This window comes from Furipterus horrens, unplaced genomic scaffold, assembly GCF_987537825.1.
Source record: "Furipterus horrens unplaced genomic scaffold, mFurHor1.1.pri manual_scaffold_9, whole genome shotgun sequence".
In the NCBI taxonomy this organism is placed as follows: domain Eukaryota; kingdom Metazoa; phylum Chordata; class Mammalia; order Chiroptera; family Furipteridae; genus Furipterus; species Furipterus horrens.
The window spans coordinates 18,928,208-18,951,953 of record NW_028327179.1 but is presented as its reverse complement, the minus strand read 5'-3'; the positions used below and the strand labels follow the sequence as shown (position 1 = coordinate 18,951,953).

General features: G+C 37.8%; 1 protein-coding gene across 2 annotated transcripts in view; it reads right to left on the bottom strand.

Annotated features, from left to right (window-relative positions):
- The window catches only part of SNX13 (sorting nexin 13), a 115,147-nt gene extending 109,938 nt beyond the window's left edge, over window positions 1-5,209 (bottom strand). Inside the window, exon 1 of one of the 2 annotated variants that reach the window (XM_090287132.1) lies at window positions 4,610-5,209. In XM_090287132.1, the coding sequence (XP_090143258.1) occupies window positions 4,610-5,209 (600 nt within the window). The remainder of the gene's footprint in view (window positions 1-4,609) is intronic. The other variant, XM_090287133.1, reaches the window with a different exon arrangement.
- Between the last annotated feature and the right edge of the window lie 18,537 nt (window positions 5,210-23,746).

Here is a 23,746-nt window from a genome sequence, read left to right as displayed (position 1 = left end):
AATGAGAAAACAGCTTAGGAAGGTGTTAATATTATCCCAATTTTACAGAGAAGGAAAGTAAGGCTCAGAAAGTTCAAACAACTGTGCCAATGTCACATCATAAATAAGTGGTGAAGATGGGACTCATAATGCTTAACATATAGGTCATCTGTGTGCTATCTCAGTACTGTGGTAGGTATCATTTGGTGATAGACATCAGCACACATTACCATGACTCCAGTCTTTTATTTCCCCACTCAATTTCAGCCTTTTTAAAATGGTATGTTAACAGCTGTCTACTTGTTTTAATTCAAAGTTCACTCTCTTCACATTTTTTGGCTCTTAACATCCTTTTAATGCCAATGGACCTAAGTTTCTTTCCCTGGTTAGTTGCCTTTATATTGTCATTAATTAGTAATTAAAGAAATAGCTCATGTAGTTTAAGAATCAATCCATTGAAAGAGTAGTTCTATTAACAAATATATTAATCAACAAAATCAAGTCATAATTTTTTACTAATCATTTATTATGAGCAAGAGTGTGTTAGTGTGAGTGAGTGTGTATGTGTGTGTGTGTGTGTGTGTAAAAAGAGCCCTGCAAGTCCAGAGTTCCTTTCTTGATGAACAAACTCATCCATCACATCTCAGGCTTTCCTAAAATGAAATACGAGAAACTCTGTAAGTCTCCATATTAGTCTGAGTTCGCCAGAGAAACAAAACCAATAGGTTAAACAACTTTGAAATATAATGCAAATTCTATCTCCTCCTTTGAGAGTAAATCACATATCAAAAGCTATGAGCAGTCGTCCAGAGAAGAAACCTATCAAAATCCCTTTAGGCAAATATCTTCCAAATTTATTTGAACCACAAAATTTTACTCCTTTAACTATTAACCTGGGACTTCTAAAAGTGCTGCATTTTACACCTTTTCCCACCTGTACCATAGTTGTAAATCACAAAATCAAGAATTAGTGCTAATATATATAAAAAATAAAATAAATCTAGGTTAAAGTAACAACACAAAGATAAAATTAACCATTTTTACTTAACATTAACTAATACCCCACACTTGCACACATCCCAAACAACTATTAAGTTTTAATAACCAAAACTGTGATTTGCTAGTTTTAAAAGCACAAGACAAGTGTCAATAGGCTGGTAATTGGTTTTGACACAAAACAACCTCCAGAGTATACCAAAGCACTGGTACAAATTTAGCATGCTTTTTCTACATCTTCTATACCTTTACTTTTCTGTAATAATAAATGCTCAGAACAATAACACTAATAGTTTTGAAACATCAAAGAATAGTTTAAAAGTGTGTTTAATGAAAACAAATAATATTTTATCATATTCAGTGTTGTGAAAAGTCAGATTAAATGAAACAAATTATCAGGTAAACATCCCATACCTAACTAATTCTGATATACAGAAGTTTACTCTTACCTTAAAAATGGGAATAGGGGATTAGAATATGAGTGGTTGTTAAACAAATAATTTTTATGTATACTATGACAAATGTTTTGCCAAATCTTGTAGGATTAACATTAAGAGTAAGAAGTCCTAACAGAAGCAAAGACAGTACAAGGTGGAAAAAAATTAATTGGACATATTAAAAAAAAAAAAAAAAGGCAAGATGACCTCCTGGAGCTATATTTTCAATTCACACTGATCTATCATATTTCACAAGTTTCAAAGTTCACTGTACATATTTCAGTAATTTTCTCTTCTAGTTTAACTTAATATAGCCCTTTGTTGATCATTTGTATGGTTTCTCATTTCTGAAAAGGTTTCAAAGATCTGACAAAAAGCAAAACATTCATATGAATGTTTATCATAACTATGCTAGTCTACACACTTGGAATCCTCACCTTGATTTTAAAAGAACCCTAAAAATAGTATACTGTTGATTATCAGGTACAAAAAATTAATGATGCATTTCATACCAAACCACACACACAACACACGATTTGGAGTAAGAGGACTTAGATGTGACTGTCAGCTCCACCACTCATTACAGGCACGCCACTTTAGTTCTCAATCGCTGCCTTCTCATCAGGCTAATGGAGACGCTATCACCTACCTCAATGTCAAAATCTGAAAGAAACAAGCAGACAGTAACACGCACCACTTCCTCAGCATAAGATATGCTTGTTGAACATATGAATCTTTCACAACATAGTTCTTCATTATACATTTTAATACCTAACAAAAGTTAAATCACATCTCCTAAAACTTATCTAAAATTAGCACTAGAAGCAGCAGTAATTTTTTAGTAACTAACATTGAGCAAATTGTTTTTTAAATCTTCACCCAAGGATATGGTTATGGATTTTAGAGCGCTAAGGAAGAGAGATTGTCAGACAGACAGACATGGGTGATTGCCTCCCCTATGCACCCCAACCAGGGGATCGAATCCACAACCTAGATATGTGCCCTGACCAGGGAATCAAAGCAACAACTTTTTGGTACACAGGACTCCAACCAACTGAGCACCCACCCAGGCCAAGTAAAATTTTTTTATCTAAAATCTTTCAAAAGAAGGCTATTTCTGAGCCTTGTTTACACAAACTAAAAAGCTAATTAGAAGTAAAGCAAAAAGTCTCAAGTAATGCTAACTTTCAGTTTATCTGACCATATTCAGACAAGGAAGTAGCCTATTTTAAAATCTATGAAAGGAGATGAAAACTACGCATTAATAGCAAAATGGTCAGAGTTCTGTACTGAGAGTCAGCAGATAGGATTCTACTTCCACCTTTGCCACTAACAACTGTTTGACCTTGGACAAGTCTCTGGACTTCGGTTTCCTAATCTATAAAACTAGTACTTAAAAACATAGATGAGATCCAAGTGCCACTGAATCTGGACCTTCCTTTACAGAGGCAATCCAGGGTAGTGGTTAGCAGACTTGGCAGGGACGGCCAACGTGGAACCCGGCTCTGAAGCTGTGCACGGTACACACAAGCGCTCAAGTGTGTCTTACAACTATCATTGGCTTACTGTTTAAAATATGTCACTGAAACACAAAATTATTTTAAAATACAAAAGCTCAGAAAGTTTATCTTTCCAAAGTCAAGACACTATCATTTTATTGTACTAGCAGACACAATGGGTTCATGTGAAAGCATTAGTTCTTTTAAAATGTGCTAACCTTAGCCAAATTTAACCGAAAGATCATTTCATATAACACTGTACATTAGAGACACCACTGAAAACTTTTAAGTCTAATTATTCTCACCAAAATATCACAACGAAGGTTAAAATAGAACTTGTGCTACTTCTAAGATTGTTTTAAAACTAATACTGCTAATGACAACAGGAGCTTATGATATACCATAATCTGCAGGAATGAAATAAATTCCAGAAATGGAAAAAAAAAAAATCTGTGGAATTTAGAAATACAAAGTGAACTACAAACTACGAAAAATAAGTAGTTCATGAATTAAAATCAATCAATAAGTATTTAATAAACACGTCATATGCCACGCTCTGTGCATAGATTATTAAGTACAAATACCAAAGTAGGAAGTTCCCCAGAGTTAACCACATTGGAAAGACAAGTAAGTCCTTTATTATCACAAACCGTTTTATTTTCTTTTTGGCCCAAGTAAGAATACTTCCATTGCCCATTAAAATTGATTTCTATCCTTAAGTTCGGCCCCAAAGATGCCCACACTAGTCCCCAACAGCTGACACCGGAATCCTCAGAGGACTTCCAGTGAGTAGCTCTTAAAATATACACTCAAATCCACAAACTTCGGAATTTATCTTCAGTGATGCCTGCACGAGCCTACACCACGACACACGACTGTGTTCACTGTGTCAAATACCTAGCTACATCAATTTAGTTCTTAAAAGTAAAGGCAGGCTCTTCAAAAAGTCTGCTTTGTGCCATGGACATCTGGCACTAGAAAGGAAAATTGATTGGCTACTGACAGCTGCTCTATTTCCATTTCAGGTCCAAGAGGAAAAAAAAAAAAAAAAAAAAACCCTGTTCGCGAGAGAAGAGGACCACGGAGCCTTAAGCAATCCAGAGGGCGGATGCCGCACAGAACTTTTATTCCCACCGTTCAAGCGAAAGGTGACCGGGTGTGGGAGTGGGCGTGACCCAGGCGCTGCTGGAGGAAACAGAAAGTCCACCTCAAGAAGTAGTCCAAGGCGGGGGTGGGACCCAAATCGGTCAGGCCAAGTGACAGGATGCTGACCGAGCGTGGAGGCGGAGGGCCGCGGAGGCCGGAGACTGGAGACGGGAGAGCTCGGGCGCCCCGTGGGGAAACGGGAACCGGCGGCAGCACAGGGGGACCCTCGCTGCCACGCAGCAGCATGGAAGGGGGCACCACGAAGGGAGAGGCGAGTTACGAGGTAACGACAGCAGGAGCGAGACCAATACCAGGGGCGACGGGCAAGTGGCAACTGCGAAGGAAGAGCACAGGCAGCAGGAGGTGGCGGGACTCTGTTGAGTCAGCACAGCTCCTATTCAGGGGGCACTTGTAGGATCCCCGCTGCAACTCGGGCCCCGCGCGGCCCGCTGCCGGTCGGACCCGCCGGCGCGAGAAACGATGTTCCCTGACAGGCTGGCACCAGCCCCTTCCCCATTTCGCAGGTAAACACTGGCCGCCGTCGCCGCTTACCTCTGTTAACATTATTACACCCCGGGGAAGTGAACTCCTCCCTAGCCTCGCCGCATGGCAACAGCCGTAGCAGCAGCGAAAACTGCCCGAGCCGCCGCCAGCGGCGGCAACAGCTCCTTCCGTCCTTTCCCGGGCGGCAGCTTTACTCGGCTTCGATGGCCTCCCCCCGGCCCGGCTGCTCGCGGCGGACGCGCCGCCATCTTGGAAGAGTGACGTTTGCGTCTCCCCGCGACGTGCGCTCCGATTGGCGGGCTCAGGAGCCTCCGGCGTCTCGTGACTGTCTCCATAGCGCCGGCGCGCAGGGGATCGGCGACCAGTGTCGGGCAGCCCAGTCGTAGCCGGCAGCTGGACCCTTGATGCTCGGCCCTCAAGCCTACCGGGGGTCGTGGGGAGCGGGGAGAGGCCCCAGCGCCAGGCCGGCGCAGGAGCCGGGGCGAACGCCCGCGGGAGCCGCTCGTCTTCCGCCACACGCCGGGGTCGGCTGGCCCTTGGGTGGGGCGAGATCGACAGAGGCCGAGCCTTGGACGGATGGCGCTGTGGAGCTCGCGCATCTCGAGAACCAGGCGGCAGACGTCCTGTAGAAAAGCTTTCCCCTCGCATTGCCCTGGCCCCCTCCACGACCGAAGTGCATGCGGGAGTTTCGGCTCCCTGCACGGTCTGGGCCTTAACTGTGACCTGAAAGTGGTCCCCGCTTTGTCGCTGCCTCCTAAACTTGGACAGAAACTTTCCTTTGTACCAGTCCTCGGCGAGTTCTTCACTGGGGTATGCGACAGGTTGTGGAAGTGATACGGGGCATATCAGCTTTACCCTGATCCCAGCAGTTAGGACTGTCGCTGATTAGTTGATTGGCCAGCACCTGCATAACAATGAGGACTTAAGAGACTAAAAAAAAAAATAAAGTCAGTTTTGTTTTTTGATAGCCATCTCTACAGCTATCCTGGCTTCTTGACCCAATGTATGTGCCAGTCAGGGTGAGCAAATTTTAGCAGGTGTCATTGTAAAGCGCCCCAGCCTCAATGGGACAGAACTCCGGAACGCTGTGTGCCTAGAAGCCCGAGACAACATCCTGAGCCTGCCACCGGTTACAATGTGTGGAATTGTGTGGAGGCAGTCCCTTCTGCCTCAGTTGCAATGGAAGTAGTTTACCCGAAAACAATTGGAGAAACCATTTCCCAAAGAAATTGAGAAGTAAATTTTCAGATTTGACATAACCCCCGTCCATCATTTTTTTTTTTTTTAAACAAGGGCTACAAAGGCATTTTGAAAAACTAAAGCCAATAGTAGCTCCTCCCGCGTTACCAGAGTCTCCCCCCTCCCTCCATTCCTCTTCTTTAATAATAGTACTATTGAGAAAATGAAATTTACTTAGTACATTACTCTCATCTCAAAACATTAAGTAAAGGTATTACAAACCTTGTGCTGTCTCTATGTTAATGTGTCCTTACTAAGGAAACAAAGTGGTTCATTTAGATAGGCAGGAATTAAAAATCCTGATTTTACTCCACTAATTGAGGCCAAGTAGATTTTGTTGTTTTAATCTGCATCTGATACATATAGTTTCCATATATCTGGGCCAGCAAAATTCTGGCCTCTGCAATACAGTAAAAATGTGTTACTGGTATTGACAGATTAAGCCATGAATGAGAAATAAGATTGGAAAATACTATCTGGACTAAGATATTAAGGAAAACCAAGAGATACTAGAGACAACAAGGAGCCTGGAAAAAGATACTGTTCCAACCTGTAAATAAGGAAACAGAAGAGGCTCATTAATATTTAAGATTCTAGCTAGTGAATTAAAAACTAGGTGTCTGTCGTGAGCATTTAATTTTCTTCATATATTTTTCCAATTCCATAAGCAAGGCATTTCCACTTATTTTAAAGACTACGTACAGACACAACTTGAGGTCTATACCAGTCTGAAATGACATGGATATGCTTTTAACATTTAGAAGTGTCTATAGACCTCAGAACAAGCCAAAATCATTAGCTCCCAGCTTTCTCAGCCAGTCCTTTCTGTGACCTAAAAAACCTCATGTTAGCTAGCCTACCAAATCCCTACAGTCACCTCTCTGACCTCATTTCTACCAAGCATTCTGTTCCAGCACTATGCTCCTGTAACAACAGGCATCCTCTTGCCCTGGGGCCTTTGCACTTTATCTGGAAAGATCTTTCCACTAGATATCTGCATGACTACTAGCTGGCTCACTTCTGTCCCACCTTTGCTCAGATGTCACCCTTTTCAAGGAAGCCTGCTCTGACCATCTCATATAAAATGTTGTCTCTCCCCCAACATCCTTTCTTCCTTGCTTCAGTTTTCTTAATAGCACTTACACCTTCTAACAGAAATACTATTTTTCTTATTGTCTGTCTTCCTTCCACTGGAATGTAAGTTCCATGAAGTCAGGATTTTTCTCTTTTGTTCCATGACATTTTCTCAGCACCTATTCTAGAATTCAAGAACAGTGCATAGTACATAGTAGACAATAAATATTTCTTAAATGAATGGGTGAATCACTTTCTAAAAGACCCCAAGAGGAAAGGCCTAATTAAAACTGATAAGAAATCCTTAATGTTGAAGGATTTTTTTTTTTTAATTGGCCATTGGATGTTCTTATCTTGCAATTATGGGGAATTACTTTTATTGTCACTAAGAATGCTAGAGTGAAGTTTATGGCAATTGTTAGCTACACCTTTCCCTTCACATTATACATTGCAAATATTTTCAATGGAAGTGATAGGAGGGGAGATAATAAAGATAAAACATGTTAAAAACAAACCTTATATTTTAATTATTCATTAAAGTCATGTTGCTAACAAGGGAATCAACAAAGTGAATAAGGTATATCATTTTAGAGCTATAGAAATTTAGGAGTTATATAGTTAGGAAAGAATCCTTACAGAAACAACTAGCTTTTTAAAAAAAATGTAAGCATGTAATTTGGTACAGAGAGCAATTTTATTCCATGTGATCTTAAAAACATTATGTCAGTAGTTATAAAGGAAGCCTGGGACAGACTGATCTTAGATGCTGGAATCTTTGGTTATCAACCAGAAATTTAAAACAAAAGAAAACAATTCATCTTAAGAAACACATGATAAAGATACATTTGTGTCTATAATTTAAATGTTTGATTCTCCAATAGCAATATCCGATCTGTCTGATGACAAAAAGAAGTCAGAGGCAAAAATAAAGTGCCTGATGCTTCCAAACAGGCCACTGCCAGTGATTTCTAAACCTCCAAGTAATGTCCAGTTTGCTTATTGTTAAGTTTTTTTTTTAATCTGCTACATATTCAGGTTGGCACAAATTTGCTATAATTCCTTTTGAGAAACTGGCAAAGTATAGAACCAACCTCCCTAGCAAATTACATCTATCATACAATTGTCCCATTTAATCTTGATTTTTTAAACCATGTGATTAACTCGTTTCTTCATAATGCAATGTCATCAGTGTCACTACCTCTGCAGAAGGTTACATAGTACTATACATTCATTAACAAGGTCTAGTTATGAAAGCCAGTGAGTCTGTGTTGAAATAATGCATAACCAACGGAGGAGGCACTTTCTAAGAACAGATAATAGCAGGATATCCTGATTCTTTGTTATAGCTTAAGTAAGGCAACAGTAAGCAGAAATCTCAGGGCATTTATGCATGATCTGAGATCTAGCTTCAAATAGCCCAGCACACACTTTTTTCTTGGGTGATTTTTTTTTTTTTTTTTTTTTGAGGAAATACTGAGGCACTTTAAGCCTAAGAGACACAAATAATATGAAGCCTTGCTAACAGCAGATAGAGCCATAGCAATAATGTTCACAAATCTCTTCAATAATAGATACACAGAACCAAGATCTAAAGCAACAGGACCATGTTATTTATGTATACACATAATATTATATATATATGTATCTACATCTGTAGTATATTTCAGAAGTATTACTAAATCATTGGCAATGTCAGTCAATAGTTTATAAAATAAATATTTTCACGTCACAAAAATTAGACCCAGTGCACTTTTCAAACTTTTAATTCTCAATTATGAATGTTATTTTTCAGACCTGTTATGGATCAGATGCTGTGGGAGGCATTTTACATATATTTAACAATTGAAAAGACCACCACAGGATATCTGATTACCCTCAGAGGCCTTGAGAGATTTAGTAACTTGCCCAGGTCACCTATCAAAAATGCATACTATCAATATGATTTATCACTCTTGATGTTGACTCTGACCACCTGGCTGAAGTAGTGTTTGCCAGGCTTCTCTACTGTAAACTTACTTTTTTCCCCCTTTCCACACTGTACTCCTTGGGAGGTAGTTACTATGTGCAGCCTACACTTAATGATCAGGGATTTATGCCCCTCCTCCTTGAGGGCAGAGTAATCTACATAAATTATTTGAAATGATTCTGCATAGGAAATTTTCTCTTCTGCATTTTACTAAGTCAATAATTTGTTTATATGAGTGTGAACACTCAGATATTTATTTTATACTTTGTGTGAAACCCATTACTATTTTATTTTGTTACTCAAATTGTCCCAGCTTTGGCCATTGGGAGCTTTTTCCAGTTGTCCTGTATTTTTTAAATATCCATCAAAGTTAAGTGGTTTTTTATTCTGTTTTTGAGCACTTCCTTACTTCCTGGTACTACATCATACCCCAGTCTTAGAATCAGCCATTTCTCTAGGGAACTTTGTTCTTTTATTGAAGAATGGTATTAGAAATCAAGATGTAGGCACCAGATGTGTTCTTTACTACTCTCAGAGTCCTTTACTTTTTCAGCCCTTGCATTTGACAAAGCAAGGAAATATATGGGTGTACACTTATCCATATATAACACATCTATCTATGAATAATTCAGTCTGAAACTATCTGTATATTAAGCTAAACATTCAACTACTGATGTATCTAGCTCTAATCCATTACCAGATGGATCATTCTGGGATGGATCATCTCCTCTTTGCTAATCTGTAAAATCCCACTCCAACAGTGAGAAAACTGGTTTCTACCATCTGCCATCCATTTACATAATTGTTCAATTTCAGTATACATGTTAAGCAGTATTGTTAACCAATACCCTCTTACAAAACAACTTTATGAACTAGAGTACTATGCCTAGACATAGTTCCTTCCATTTTTGTTTTACAAGCTTCACTCATTTCCAAAATAGCTTAGCTCAGCACCTTTTCCCCCACCCACTTCATGAGGTTGTTTTCATAAATGTGTAATACTTTCAGATTCTCTTGTTGCAGTCCACTTTCTTTCTTGAGATTCCCCAACCTTCTAAATGATTTGATTTTTTAAAACTGTCACTCTTTGTGCTGACTTTTGAAAAATGTATGTTATATCATATAGAATAGTTTCACAGCCTTACAATATAAAGCAAAGGGGAAATGCATAATAAAATTACTTTTACATTTTTGCCTATAGAACCAAACAACTGATGATATTACAGAAGAAACTTCAATTGCCTGGCTAGGTTGCTCAGTTGGTTGGACAGTTGTACAGGACACCAAAAAGGTTCCATTCCAGTCAGTCACATGCCTAGGTTTCAGGTTCCATCCCCAGTCAGGGCATGTATGGGAGGCAGCCAAACGATGTCTGTCTCTCCCTCCCTTTTTCCCTCCCTCCCTCACTAAATTTAATAAACCTATCCTCAGGCGAAGACCAGGAAAAGAAAAGAAAAAAATTTCACTCGTGTATAAATAGCTATATCAGTAAGGGGATATACACACACACACACATATATATAAAACACACATATATATTAGATATGTGATTCTCTATAATATCTAATATTAAGTTCTTCCCATGTGCCAGGCTCTGTTCTAAGTGCTGCACAACAACCTAAGGCTCAGAAAGTTGTTGTTTTTTTCCCCAAGTTACTACAACTAGTAGCAGAGTCAATATTGAATAAAAAATGAAATATATACATACATTGTATGTGTACATATATTCTGTATAGTTACATAATTCTGAATCATATATGTATATATACTGTGTCTTTAAGTATATTAAGTCAGTTAAATTTAAAAACTAAAATTTTTCTATGATCTTGTCCTGTTTCTTACATAAATCATAAGAATTGTGATGAGCCGCTGACCTCCTGTTTTTGCCTTCAGCCAAAGGAGGAAATGAGAAAAGGAATCAGTGCTCAAAGACAAAACGTACTGCGTCCCCATATTTAAGGCTTACCGCAGCCAGTTCCCCTTTTACAGAGTAAGGGTGAAATCAAAGACTGTTACTATATTGCTTCCAACTTTACTAGCTTAATGACTAAGGCACACACACACACACACACGCACAAAGATTATTCTAAGAATCACTATTGTTTTTAATGGGAATATATTACATTAATTGGCACAAAGTTACCTGGACCTGCCTTTGTCTTTTCATATATGATCTTTCTGTTTTCAATGAAAATTTTAAATTTAAAACTATTTGTAATAGATGTACACACAACTAAGTGGAAGAACTATTAGACATATGCTAAATAATTATTAGACATATGCTCAATAATATTGGTGGTGGAATGAAAAGAATAAAGGCCTGTGAAAATTTGCACTGCAGTTCTGTCTTTGCAATTAAATAGGATTAAACCTTCAAGTGAAAATTCATCATTTATTAAGCTTCAGTGTCTTTTTCTGTAAAGTTAAGAGGTTGAAGCCTATAATTTGATTAACATTATTATGCTCTGTGTACCCTGGCTGGTTTGGCTCAGTGGATTGAGCGTCGGCCTGCGAGCTAAGTGTCGCTGGTTCGATCTTCCAGTCAGGGCACATCAGAGAAGGAAAACTCTGACTCCAAAAAACCTCCGCTGCCTTGCGGCATACCTCTTCAGGGGAAGGGCTAAGGGAGTAAACCCCGACAGAAAATCCGGACCGGAGTCCCTAAGGCGGTTTGACATTGTAGTCAACACCGGCAACTCCTGCGGCGTACCTGAAGCCAAGCTGTATTGACTCCGTCTTTCCCTTGGATCCCTCAGCTGCGAAGAGAGGGGGGGTCTGCTGCATGGGCAACAGCAGACCCTCCATATCACCCTGCCCAGGCTCTGTAGCTTCAGCTTCACTGGAGAGGACACTCCAGCATCATCGCAAGATGTCGATTCAACACGGGAGGAGACAGATACCGTGTCACTCCCGAGTCGGACTGCACAGCCATCCTCGGCGGTGCAGATAGACTCTTAAGAAGCTACACCATCGTCTCTCGAGAGGACGGCTGCCGACGACGATTATGCTCTGTACATCGACAGTCAGTTATTTGAAGCATTGGGCAATGCCTTGTGGCTCAAGCTCAAATAATCTTTACGGTTTCTTTCCATTTTAAAACTGTGGTATTATGATAGGAAATAAATTGCAGTTTATTTTCCTATCACTTTCCCTCAACAAGTGTATTCATTTATAAAAACCTTGCTACCAAGCAGAGATACACACTACTGTTAACTGTCTTTGTGTATGGAAATGAACTTGAATTACCACATTTCCACTTAAAATGAGACACCTCCTACCTCATCATGGTCATGTATGTAAATACCCATCAACAGAGAAATCAGCAGAAATGTCAAGAAAAGGTCTAGTGTATAAAAACCAAAGTAAATAATCAAATACAAGGCATGTAAAATCAGGCTATTTATTCTTGAAATCTGTAAGACATTCACCTAATTTAAATGGATAAGATTTATCTTCTTCACTAAATCAGCAAAATGCTGAGGGCTTCACATTTTATTTTAAAAATAGATGTCCTTTTCCTGTTGCTGGGGAAGTGTTCTTTCTGTTGCTAACCAAAAGCTAAATGTTCGGCCTTGAATGGGACATGTTTGTTTTTACAGGTAGGTGTGGTAGAAGGATGAATGAAAGAATTCATTTTTTTTTAAACTGTGTTTCTATAAGTCAGATGTCTGCCTCCTGGGTAAAGACATATGATTGACTATCAGAGAATCCTTTAAGCGAATCAGGAAATTTACGCATTTGTTTACACATTATTTTATTCACTATATCTTAAATGGGCTAACTAGTCAAATTTTAAAGATCACGGGGTTATAGGGTTCACATTGAAACATCTATTACCACTCAATCTCTAGTGGTTAGAAGGTACAAAGAGGATATTTTTCATCTTTAAATTTTTATCCAATATAATTTAGATTCAAAAAGATGGGGGTGGAATAAATGAGATTTGGCTTTCCCTTCAAATCTTATGATTGATACAAGCCATCTTGTGCTTCACTGTTATATATTATTGTTTGCACTGTCTAGAAGAAAAAATAATGGGGGAACTATCACAGGCAAGCAAAGCTATAAAAAATATTACTGTACTTAAAACTGCATGAAAAAGAAATGGTCATTCTGGCTATCCTAAGCTTAAAATAAGAATTACAGAATTATTTTTAATAACCTGAAATTAGGTTCTCATATTCTCACATCTTAATTTTGTCAAAGGACTCCGTGAAAGACTGTTGATTTCTTAAACAAGAGCTTTGATCTTATCTGAAGATGAGTCTCTGGGTAATTCATTAAATTTATACTTCATGGTTATGCCAGAAATTTGGGATACACTGAAACTCAATGCTGTGAAAATATAATTGAGTTTCTTTCTTCCAAATTTCATTTTGTATTTAGAAGGAAGTTGTTATTCTATGGGCCACTGGCTTTTGGGAAAGAGGGAATTTCAGGATATTTCTCTGAATCGTTTTGTGGCATGATGGTACAAGGTTGACCTTTTATTTCATTTTCCTCTGGGGCATTGAGGGAGATTACAAATCCTGCCTATCTACAAGGTGGAGAAGTGTAACTATCTCATACCCATGGAACAAAGTGAATCCTCCCCTCTCCACCTTTCAAGGTGACTGGTGGATTCTACCAGTTGAGATAATATAGACTCAAGATAGAAGGAACCACACAGGAGAGCTTGTCAGCTGGATCAAAAAAAAAAAAATCTTCAGAATTTGTATGAATGGCATATTCTCTTACTGTAGGTTGTTGTTACAGCAACTAGCAATACATAACCTGAACAAAATACTCTTAACTGTTCCTACTGAAAGCAGAAAGTGTCTATCCTGAGAAATCCTTCCCCTCTCTGCCCCCTCCCCTTTAAGTGATATTGCTTAAGTATATCTCAATAGTTACACAGTTTGTTTTTTTTTAATAAACCATGGCCTGGGTGTTACAGATTAGACACATATGTGCATGCGCGCACACACACACACATACATGGAGCACCTAAAGATTTCTGGAGGTAGGGAATGGACTAAAGACCTTGCTCCATCCAGTCAGCTAAGAGAAGAAAACTAGGGAAGTTAATAGAATATGGAAAAGCATGCATAAGAAAAAAGCATGAATCAGAATCAAGGACCAATTGTTTTAAAAATCCTGAGAGCCTTCCTAGAATTTAATAGCCATTAGCAAAGGATGTGGCCAAATTGGGAACTAAGGAGGGCGTACAGTGAGATATTTGAATCAGGAATTGAATCAAAAATGACTTTCTGGTCACCTGGACTGTGAGGCAAGTTTGCCCTAGGGATGTCTTACAGATGCTCCTGACCTCTGAACAATTCACTCAGGAACAAGTGAACTAATGTCTATTAAACTCCTTCTCTGGGCCAGGTGCATAATGTATCTGGCTACCTTTAATCCTTGTGGTAAGTATTGTTAGCCCCATTTTTAAAATAAGGAAGTCAATGTTCAGAAGATGACTTAATTTCCCTAAGAATTCTCTGCTAACAAATAGCAAATCAGTTTGAATCTAGACTTTTCTTGTAACAGAACCCCAGGGCTGCTCCAATTGAAACAGAACTGACGGGCTGTTTAGTTAGGGGCCCAATTGCCCGCCGCCAGAATTATAATTCTCAATACCAGAGTTTGGTGAAAAGAAAAAGAATTGTTTATTTACACATAGTCCTGCCTCCCCCCTCCCAGACCTGGCCAGTCTTAGGAAAGTCAGAAACACCATTTCCCTACTTCCTAGGCACAGTTCAGCTTTACCAGTAGCTGCCAATCACTCAATTCTGATTGGGGAGGTCCTTTCTGTGCTGTGGTGCCCTCCAGCTCTCAATGCAGGAACGCCTGGATTCTCAGCCTCCTTGTAAACTGCCTTCTTCCTGCAAACCATGTGGATCTCCTCTCCTTCTTAAAACCGCATGGCGAGAGCTTCTTCTTTAAGCAGTCTGGAGACCCCTGCTCCTCCAAGCCACATGGAGTGAGCACACGAGAGCGAGAGAGCCAGCCCCAAAACGCCAGCTAAAATGTCCGCAGCTGCTTATCTCTTCCCAGACTGCGTCCTCTCACACAGTGGGTGTTGCAAACAGTTCTGACCACTCACAGAAACCTACGTAGGCTCTGTAGGCTCCTTCTGTACCATCCCACAGTTCAAGACTCCTCCCATCTTCTTGGGCCTTGGAAGTAAAGCGGATCTTTGTGCAACAGTGTTTCCAGCCACTAGCTCCAGGCATGCAAGGGCATCCTGAAAGCTGCTTCCTTTTCCCTATCTCCCAGCCGCAAAACCTAGGGTTTGTTTTTGGACTCCCCTGTTTCTGTAACATTCTGACTTGAAACTTAACTGTTTTTTCCTACTATTCCTCCCAGGAGCTCAGCCTGAAATCTATGAGTTAATCTACTCTTTGAATAGCCAATAAAAGCTTATCTCTTTTCCCCAAGCATTTCCTGCTTTTTATAGTTCAGATCTCACGAGGGTCTCTTGAAATAAACTACCATAATGACTCATTTTTTCTAGTTTAGCCACTTCCCCCAACCCCATCTCATATAAGAAAAGACCAGATTATGAGCCCAATAGAGTTTCATCTGATTTCTTCTGTTAATTTGTAGTTCCAGTCTAATGTGAATACACTTTACCTATCCTGATTGTAAAATGCTACTCACATGTTTACTTAATTTTTCTTATCGATTGACAAGCATTATATGTTCAGCTAATCTCACAGAGCCTACTTGTGGCTGCTTTATCATTAACGTCAATGTGACCTTATATGTCTGCCTTGTGCCTACTAGACCCTGCCTCAGGCCAGGCCTATACCTGTAACTTAAGGGTCTCTGGTCCTTTTATTTTGTTCTGCCTCCCTTTCCAAGGGAGCTGCCAGCTGTATCAATTCTATTTTCCTTGACTTCACCTTCAGGGGACTAAGCTTTTCTTATTCTAGACCAATTGCATCTCCCACTCCTCATCTGCTTCTGATATTTGTGAGTCTAGCATTAATCACATCTTCCTCTTCTCCTTTGGCTAATCCCTAGCCCTTAAAGTATCCTTTGTGACCATGGTTATGGGCTGTCTCTGAGCCCCCTTAGAGCAGAAAGGGATGACCCTGTGACCTGTTACCCTCAAAAAGAGCAAATGACAAAGTGAAAATGGTACATTAGCTTCAACAGCAGGCCTATTTTGTTGTAGCATAAGTCCAGAGTTAACTGCAAAATTGTTCATTTTTGACAACACAGACAACTAATACAAATTTATTTTCATTATTTCATTATTTTCAGTCATTCCTGCTGATTTTTCTTCTAAACACCAGACTATCTTTTCCTTGTTTAATAGTCTCATTAATTATTCCTTTTTTATTGAATCAATGCCTTAGAAAAATGTTTGGTGTATCGTATCTCACGTAATTATGTTTTCTTTGCTCACATTAAGAACTAAAGGCACTACAATTTAAAGTGTATACTAGAAAACTGATAAGTTTTTACAACTGCAATGTTTAAAAGCAACAAGTCTGTATTCAACATGGCATCAAAGACAAAATAATTAGTAAATGGCATTATTACTATATAGTTTTTAACTTAATTTATTCAGCAATTGCTCTCACTTATCCATTTCTTTCACTGCTGAAGGCACGTAAGAATTTGAGTCACCAAGAAGCCAACAAACAGACACTTCTGCATTCAACGCCAAATACATAAAATAAAAATATCAAAAGTGTTTTTCACTGTTATTTCCTTTATTCCTCTTAGCCAAATCGTATTCAATATTCACTGAAAGATGGTGGTATATCTGAGATAAACAGCATATTCCTAGTGTTCATCATCTCACTTTGTCTAGTATAGTTTTTTTTAGAGGATTATTAAAGCATGAAAGAGATTCTGATAGAGTTTCTAATGTGAAGAAATGGAAGTCAGATGCTAATCACACACATGAATGAAGGAGCAGAAAAGGCTTTCAGAGATTCTGCATTTGCTTCCTTTTCTGAATAAAATATAAAGCTTACGGAAATTATACTCTTTTTGTAAATGTGATAAAATAACCTCTCAATCACTCGCACTAATAAAAGAGAAAATGGATTTGAAAAATCCAAAATGGTGAATAATCTAAAACTTGTCAAACTATAAAGTAAAGCCATTCAAATTTGAGTGTATCTAATACTGAATATCCCTAGCTATATTTATTGAGTATATTGTTTTAGATAAAGCATAGTGATGCCAGCTCTCTATCTTAAAATAGTTTCAAGTTATTATTTCTTAACTATCCTATTCTTCATAGGAATCATGCAAACCATCACTAGTGATATGCTGGAGCTGGTTCGGACTGGCTCATGACTTAGGGAAATAATTAAAATTCTTGGTATTTTATTAGCCAATTTTTAGATATATTTATTATTAAAAATTAAGGTATGTAAACTTATAATTAAATGAAGTATGTATAAAACAGAGGTAATAATCAAAAATCTTCAATTCCTAATTATTTTACTGCTTTTTTACTATTATCTGTGTTTTTGAGAATATTTATTTTTATAGTGTGCTAGTTCACATTTCTTCCAAATTCTGTTCAGTGATGCAGTGTTGGTAGCTTAAACCAGCTGTGGTGGTAGTATTTACACCATGGAAATTGGCAAATACTACAAATCAAGGCTTGAATTATTGTCTTGTTGATTTTCTATAGGTAAAGAATTGATCAAGATATATTAAACTAAAAAGGTGTTATGACTAACTTTAATTGTGAATAACACAAAAATATTTAGAAATTATCCTTCAAGTATTAAAAAATGAATATCCAATTCAGCAAAGAAGTTGCTCACACCATTAACAAATGAATGAAGTTCTGAAAATCTTACTTGTTTATAAAAAGAGAAAATATCACCCTGGCCAGTATTGCTCAATTGGTTGGAGCATCATCCCATAGACCACAAAGCTGTGGGTTCAATTCTTGGTCAGGGCACATGCCCAGATTGTGGGTTGAATCCCTGACTGGGGTGCATATGAGAAGGCAACTGATCTCTGTTTCTCTCATACCAATGTTTCTCTGTCTTTCTCTCTCTCTGTCTCTCTCTCTCTCTGTCTCTCTCTCTCTCTGTCTCTCTCTCTCTCTGTCTCTCTCTCTGTCTCTCTCTGTCTCTCTCTCTCTCTCTCTTTCTCTCTCTCTCCTCATATATTCCTCTATACCTACAAAAGCAATAAAAAATGTCCTTGGTTGAGGATAAAAAAAGAAAACATCAACCAATATTCTTGTTAATTGCAACCATAGTTCAGCTAGCATATAAGAATTAAGCAAAATTCAACAAAAGCATTAGTAGAGAATCAATTGGCTGTGTGCAAATAATACAAATATTGAACATTGTATTATTTTAATATATTTTGTGCCACTCATTCTTTATTTCAGTAAAATATATAAATTTATATGCACCTATAAATAGTTGCATACACTATTTTTCAGAGAGCCATTTTAGCAGCTCACCACTGTCTATCATGGGTACACTTTGACCCCCTTCACATAACCTCAGTTTACCCATTGGTTGTCAGCTTATTCCCCTCTCTTCTAGTCTCACATTTGATTGGTAAAGACTTGAAACAGAGTTCTCAGATAAAGGTTGAAAAAAGTAATTCCTTGGCCCTTATCTCTATTGCCTTCGATTCTTGATGCAGGGACTCATGAATATTGGCTATAGTTTTTAAGGTGATCTATTCTTTTTTTTTTTTTTTCTGGTTATAGACTCTATCTCCCTTGCCACAGAGGTGTCCATGGAGTTTGGACTTGATTAATTTCAGCAAAAGTGATTAGTGGATTAATAAGAGGCCTAAGGAGAGATAGAGTCCTTCTCTGACTTTGGTACCTGGATACCCAGGAATACCATTTTTCCTGGGTTTGCTCAGTAGGATCTTCTGGCAGGTATGTTCTCTGTCACATGAAGAAGACATCTCTGTAGCATGAGAGGATGAAATTAATATGCCAAGAGCTGTATAGACAATCAGAAATGAGCCACAGATAGAGTATGTTAAGTTCCCAGATCCAATTCTTCCTATAGGCATTGATTGCTTCCTATAGCCATTTCTTCATTTCTGTGAGTTATCCCAACACCTTCCCTGGTACATGGACCACTATATTTATCTTTGCCTTCAGATAATATGAGCTGTTTTTCTCATGTTTGCAATAGTAGAGTCCTGGCTAATACAAATCCCTGTGCAGTTTATGGACAGTCTTCATTCAACAAGTCTTCGAACTGTCTGAAATTGTACGTATATTTTCTGTGTTTGTGTTTAAGTGCATTTTCCCAACCCGAAATAAGGTTCATAGCTTTCCTAAGTTGCAAAAAGAGCTATAAACCCTCAAAAGCTGACTTAAGTTAATGCAAAACAAAATAAATAAAACAGATAGCTTTCTGTGTCAGAATTTAATGAGCACATACAACACCAATCTAGAAGTGGTTACAGGCACTCAAGTAAGAATTTGAGTCTGTATTTGCCTGATATTTTTAACCTAGATTTTAAGGTTTCCTAAGAATTTCGAATCCCAAAGGCACTTAATTTTTATTTAATTCCATTCTTATTGCTACTGTCTTCACATCCTAGCCTATTTGTATACATGTGGTATTGTTAGCATATTTCTCAAGAGAGGCTAAATGGGAAGCACTTGTTATTCACTTGACTTATGAAACTTCAAGGAAGATGAACATCTTATAAGAAGCAAGTATCTGTATTCTATCAGAACTTTAAAAAATGACTTTTATTTGTCTTTAGGAATAACTTTAAGGAAATAATGCCAGACATTATATTCAAACTTGATAAATATATCTCATATGTTTTAAGATTAAGATTCAAAATGACTCTGGGTTAAGAGGACGATGCCTTCAGTTATAGGGCAGGAAGAATCTTTATTGGAACACAGTAAAACTAGAATCAATATGAATGAGAAAACAGTGAAATACAGAAAACCCACCTTATTCTCTTATGATGTTAGCTATCACATGAAATATAATTGTATTTGATAAAAAGCAAAGTAAATTGTTCCCAATACTATGCATTCAGTACCTTTTACTTCAGAAAAAGCTGAAGCAATTTCAGAGGATGATTTTTGTCTAAAAAAGTAATTTATTGCTTGGATAAGCATGAAACAGAAGGCTGTGCAGGTTCAACTTACCTAACCAAAGCAATATTTTGTTAGGCTTTGTGAGAGTTTTGGTTGATTGTACCTATTGCAACAAAAATAAATTATTTAAATCTTATTTAAAATAGAACAGACACAGTAAGGAAATACAGTCAAGATTTCTTTGAAAATAAATTTATTTAAAAATTAAAATGTGGTATATTTACCCCTGACCGGTGTTGCTCAGTGGGTTGAGCATCATTTTGTAAAGCATAGGGTCACTAGTTCAATTCCCAGTCAGGGCACATGCCTGGGTTGTTCGCCAGGTCCCTGGTTGGGCATGTGTGAGAGTCAACCAAAGGATGTTTTCCTTGCACACAGATGTTTCTCTCCTTCTTTTACTCCCTCCCTTCCCCTCTCTCTAAAAATAAATAAATAAAATATTTTTTAAATGTGGTATATTTAAGTTTCTAAAGAAAAAAATCACTTTGTAACCACAGTCAATAGACAACATTATAAATATCCTGTCAAGGCTGAAGTGAATAAACAATGTTTAGGGCTTATACTGAATATGATTAGATGATGATATCAGGTTAATTGTTAAGTCTAATAATGAGAGTTTAGGAGCTAAAGAGATAAAATTTATAGCAGTTAATCTTTATTCTTAGTTGAAATATAGTGTTGGTTCTCTAATTTTTATAAACCATCAAGTTACCAATTAAGAATGATGCACAGAAAGAAATTATATTCTTAAAGCTGCAGGAAGTTATAATCATTTAATGGGTAGTTGGGTTAGTGTGACCTTTAAGGCTAGCTCACATTCCTGGAATCCCTATTTTTGCCTGTATATTTTCTCCACCAATACTTCTTATACTACTGGCTATAATGTTATATGCAAGCATTCTAGGAATCTATATTTTTGTCTATATAATTGTCTTCACAAATACTTCTTATGCTATTGGTTATAATATTTATCCAAACATGCACAAATAGATTGAGAGATAAGGGTGACACAGAAAGCTATGAAGACCCTGATCACCAAATGCAAACAACATTTTGCTATGCTTTAATATACAAGGTCTGTCCAGAAAGTACTGAAGCATGTATATGAAAAATAGAGACCTTTATTGAAGAAGATACAAGATACAAGAAACATTGTACACAGGACAATGACACGTCAGTCCCGTTCAAAGTCCACTTGAGACCTCACACAGTTCTCCCAATCACCATCAGCTGCCTCGTTGCATTTTCCTGAATCTCATCAATTGTCTGAAAATGCTTTCCTTTCAAAGACGATTTTAGTTTTAGGAAAAGCCAGAAGTTGCAGGGCACCCAATCTGGGCTGTAGGGTGGCTGAGTCACCTGGGTGATTTGATGTTTCGCCGTAAAACTCTGCACAAGACGTGATGCATGAGCAGGTGTATTGCCATGATGAGGGTGCCAATCACCAGTTGCCTATAGCTGCAGCCTTCTGAATCATTTGAATAGTTTCCACAGAGGAATGTTCAAGCTTAACACAGAATTTGATGCAGATTCATTGCTCTACTTACTCAATCATTTTGAATATGATGTCCACACGGTACACATGCTCACTCATTGGTGTCTACCACTCACACTGACAAATATAGGGAAGTCATCATTGTTCATGCATACACATTCCAGTCACTCTCCTTAGTTGCCAGGTTACATGGATGTGGTGTAAACCATTCTTGTTATATTAATAATGGCTGAATTTTTCTGAACAAACCTTCTTGTATATATAAAAGAAAGATTTGTGTACAATTAAGAAATCGGGCCCTGGGTATTCAGGACCAGAGAGCTCAGATTTGCATGGTGATAGTTCATTATACTAGTAGTGCAAATTAACTTGGCTCTAGGTGTTCAGCTTCAAGAAGAAAAAGTTAGATGCAAAGAAATCTGTTTTGGGATGAGAAAAGAACTATGTGACTTCACCCAAACTAAACAAAATACTGTAAAGCTAAGCTTGGTACCTGTTTTAGTAGTTATTCCAAATGACATGGAGATGGAGTTTAAAAAAACAAAATAAAAAACCTACAAATCCATGTGGTAACTCCCCACACCAAAGACTTTATAGACAGTAAGAAGCATATAAAACATCATGCACTCACCCATCCATAGCACCAATAAAGAGTTAGGATATTTTCACCCTTATACTCTCAGGGAAATAATATGAACAAATAATTTGCACGGTTCATTGACATACCTAATACACTTACCCTGTGAAGTGTAGAGAAACTATCAAAAAAGAAATTATGAACAATGTTTCAAATGTTCAGGAAGTTAGTAATATATTTCAGAAGAGTAGTGATCAAATACGACTTTCTATTTCATACAAGTTACTCAGATAGCTGCGTAAGTTTCCTCCCACATATAAAAAGCTGAAAACAAATGGCAAAAACTTATCAATGATGTCACTAATATTGTCATATTCAGAACAAGGGCCAATAATGTGGCAATGTCCATAGCTGACAGCATTTCTGCTGGACACGTGTTGGAGTGTCCTCTACTGGGCTTCTTCTTCCACCTATTTCTTACTCGCAAGTTTGCTGCTGCAAGTTAACAGCCTAACTAAATTAATAGCCTTTGTTTTGGGTAAGAACTCCTGCCATGGTGTCTCAGTCTTATTCTGTTTTAATCAACAGAGATCAGTAAGCTAGAAAAACATCTTAAAATCTCCTTTACTAGTCTCTCCTAAAATACAGCATCTAGAATTAGTCCTAAGCAGCCACTTTGTGTTTCCTTCCTCATACTATATCCTAATCTCTCTACCTTTTCTGATTGAGGAGTAACTTCCAAACTGATGGTGCCCCAGAGCAAAGAGACGGAGAGCCGGCATGGGAAGAAAGACGTCCAGATGTTGCACTGGTCCAGGCTTGAGAACACACAGGCCAAAAGTTTACCTCAATGTGTCTAATTTAAAAAATCTACAGCCCTCCCCCACAAAAAAATAAATAAAATAAAAATTTACAGACCATTTTAGATTTAAAATTTTATCTTTTTTTCCCTAAATTTCCACTGCTATTCCCTACCCTAAGCATTTTGACAATCTTTACTACTATCCTCTAAATTTGAAATTAGCTGAGAAATTAAAAAAGAATGAAGTCAGTGAGCACTAAGAGAAAAAAATATGGTTCTCAGAGTTGGTTGGGGTAGGTACAGAATATTTAAAATGTTAGCGTTAACCCTTAAATAAAAGTAAGAGATTCCCCTGGGCTTTCAAAAACATTTATTTGTATAACATTGTTTAACAGACAACTGAGGCTTTCAAAAACATTTATTTGTATAACATTGTTTAACAGACAACTGACTGTTCTTTGATGATAAAATACTTATGTAAACACCAGGAATTGACAAGTGAGTGAGATTGCTTGCCATAATCAATACAGCTATAATTAGAAAATAACATGTGTGGTAACGGGGAAGCAGGGCAAGAAATGTAGAATTTCTGGAAAACACCATGATGTTTTTCAGTCAGTGACTATTGATAAGGGCCCATTTTGAATTATTTTTAAAAGCAGAGATTGGTAGTATTAGAGGATGCAATTTTACAAAACTTAAGGAGTAAATATTTTATGAACTCCCTAGATAGTCAACTTTCAGCAAAGTTACTAGTAATGTGTTAATTTTATTGTATGTAAGCATTAGTTTGTAAGTGTTTTTTCTTTATTAAATTGAGTGCTTGGAAGGAAAGAAGCTTGTCTTTGTATCCAGAGGTCCTACACAAAATGTGACTCCAATGTTTGTACAAATGAGAATTTACTTATACCTTGTATTGTTATGAAGCATGTTCTCCAGTGAGAGTTTATATCAGAATCATTTTTAA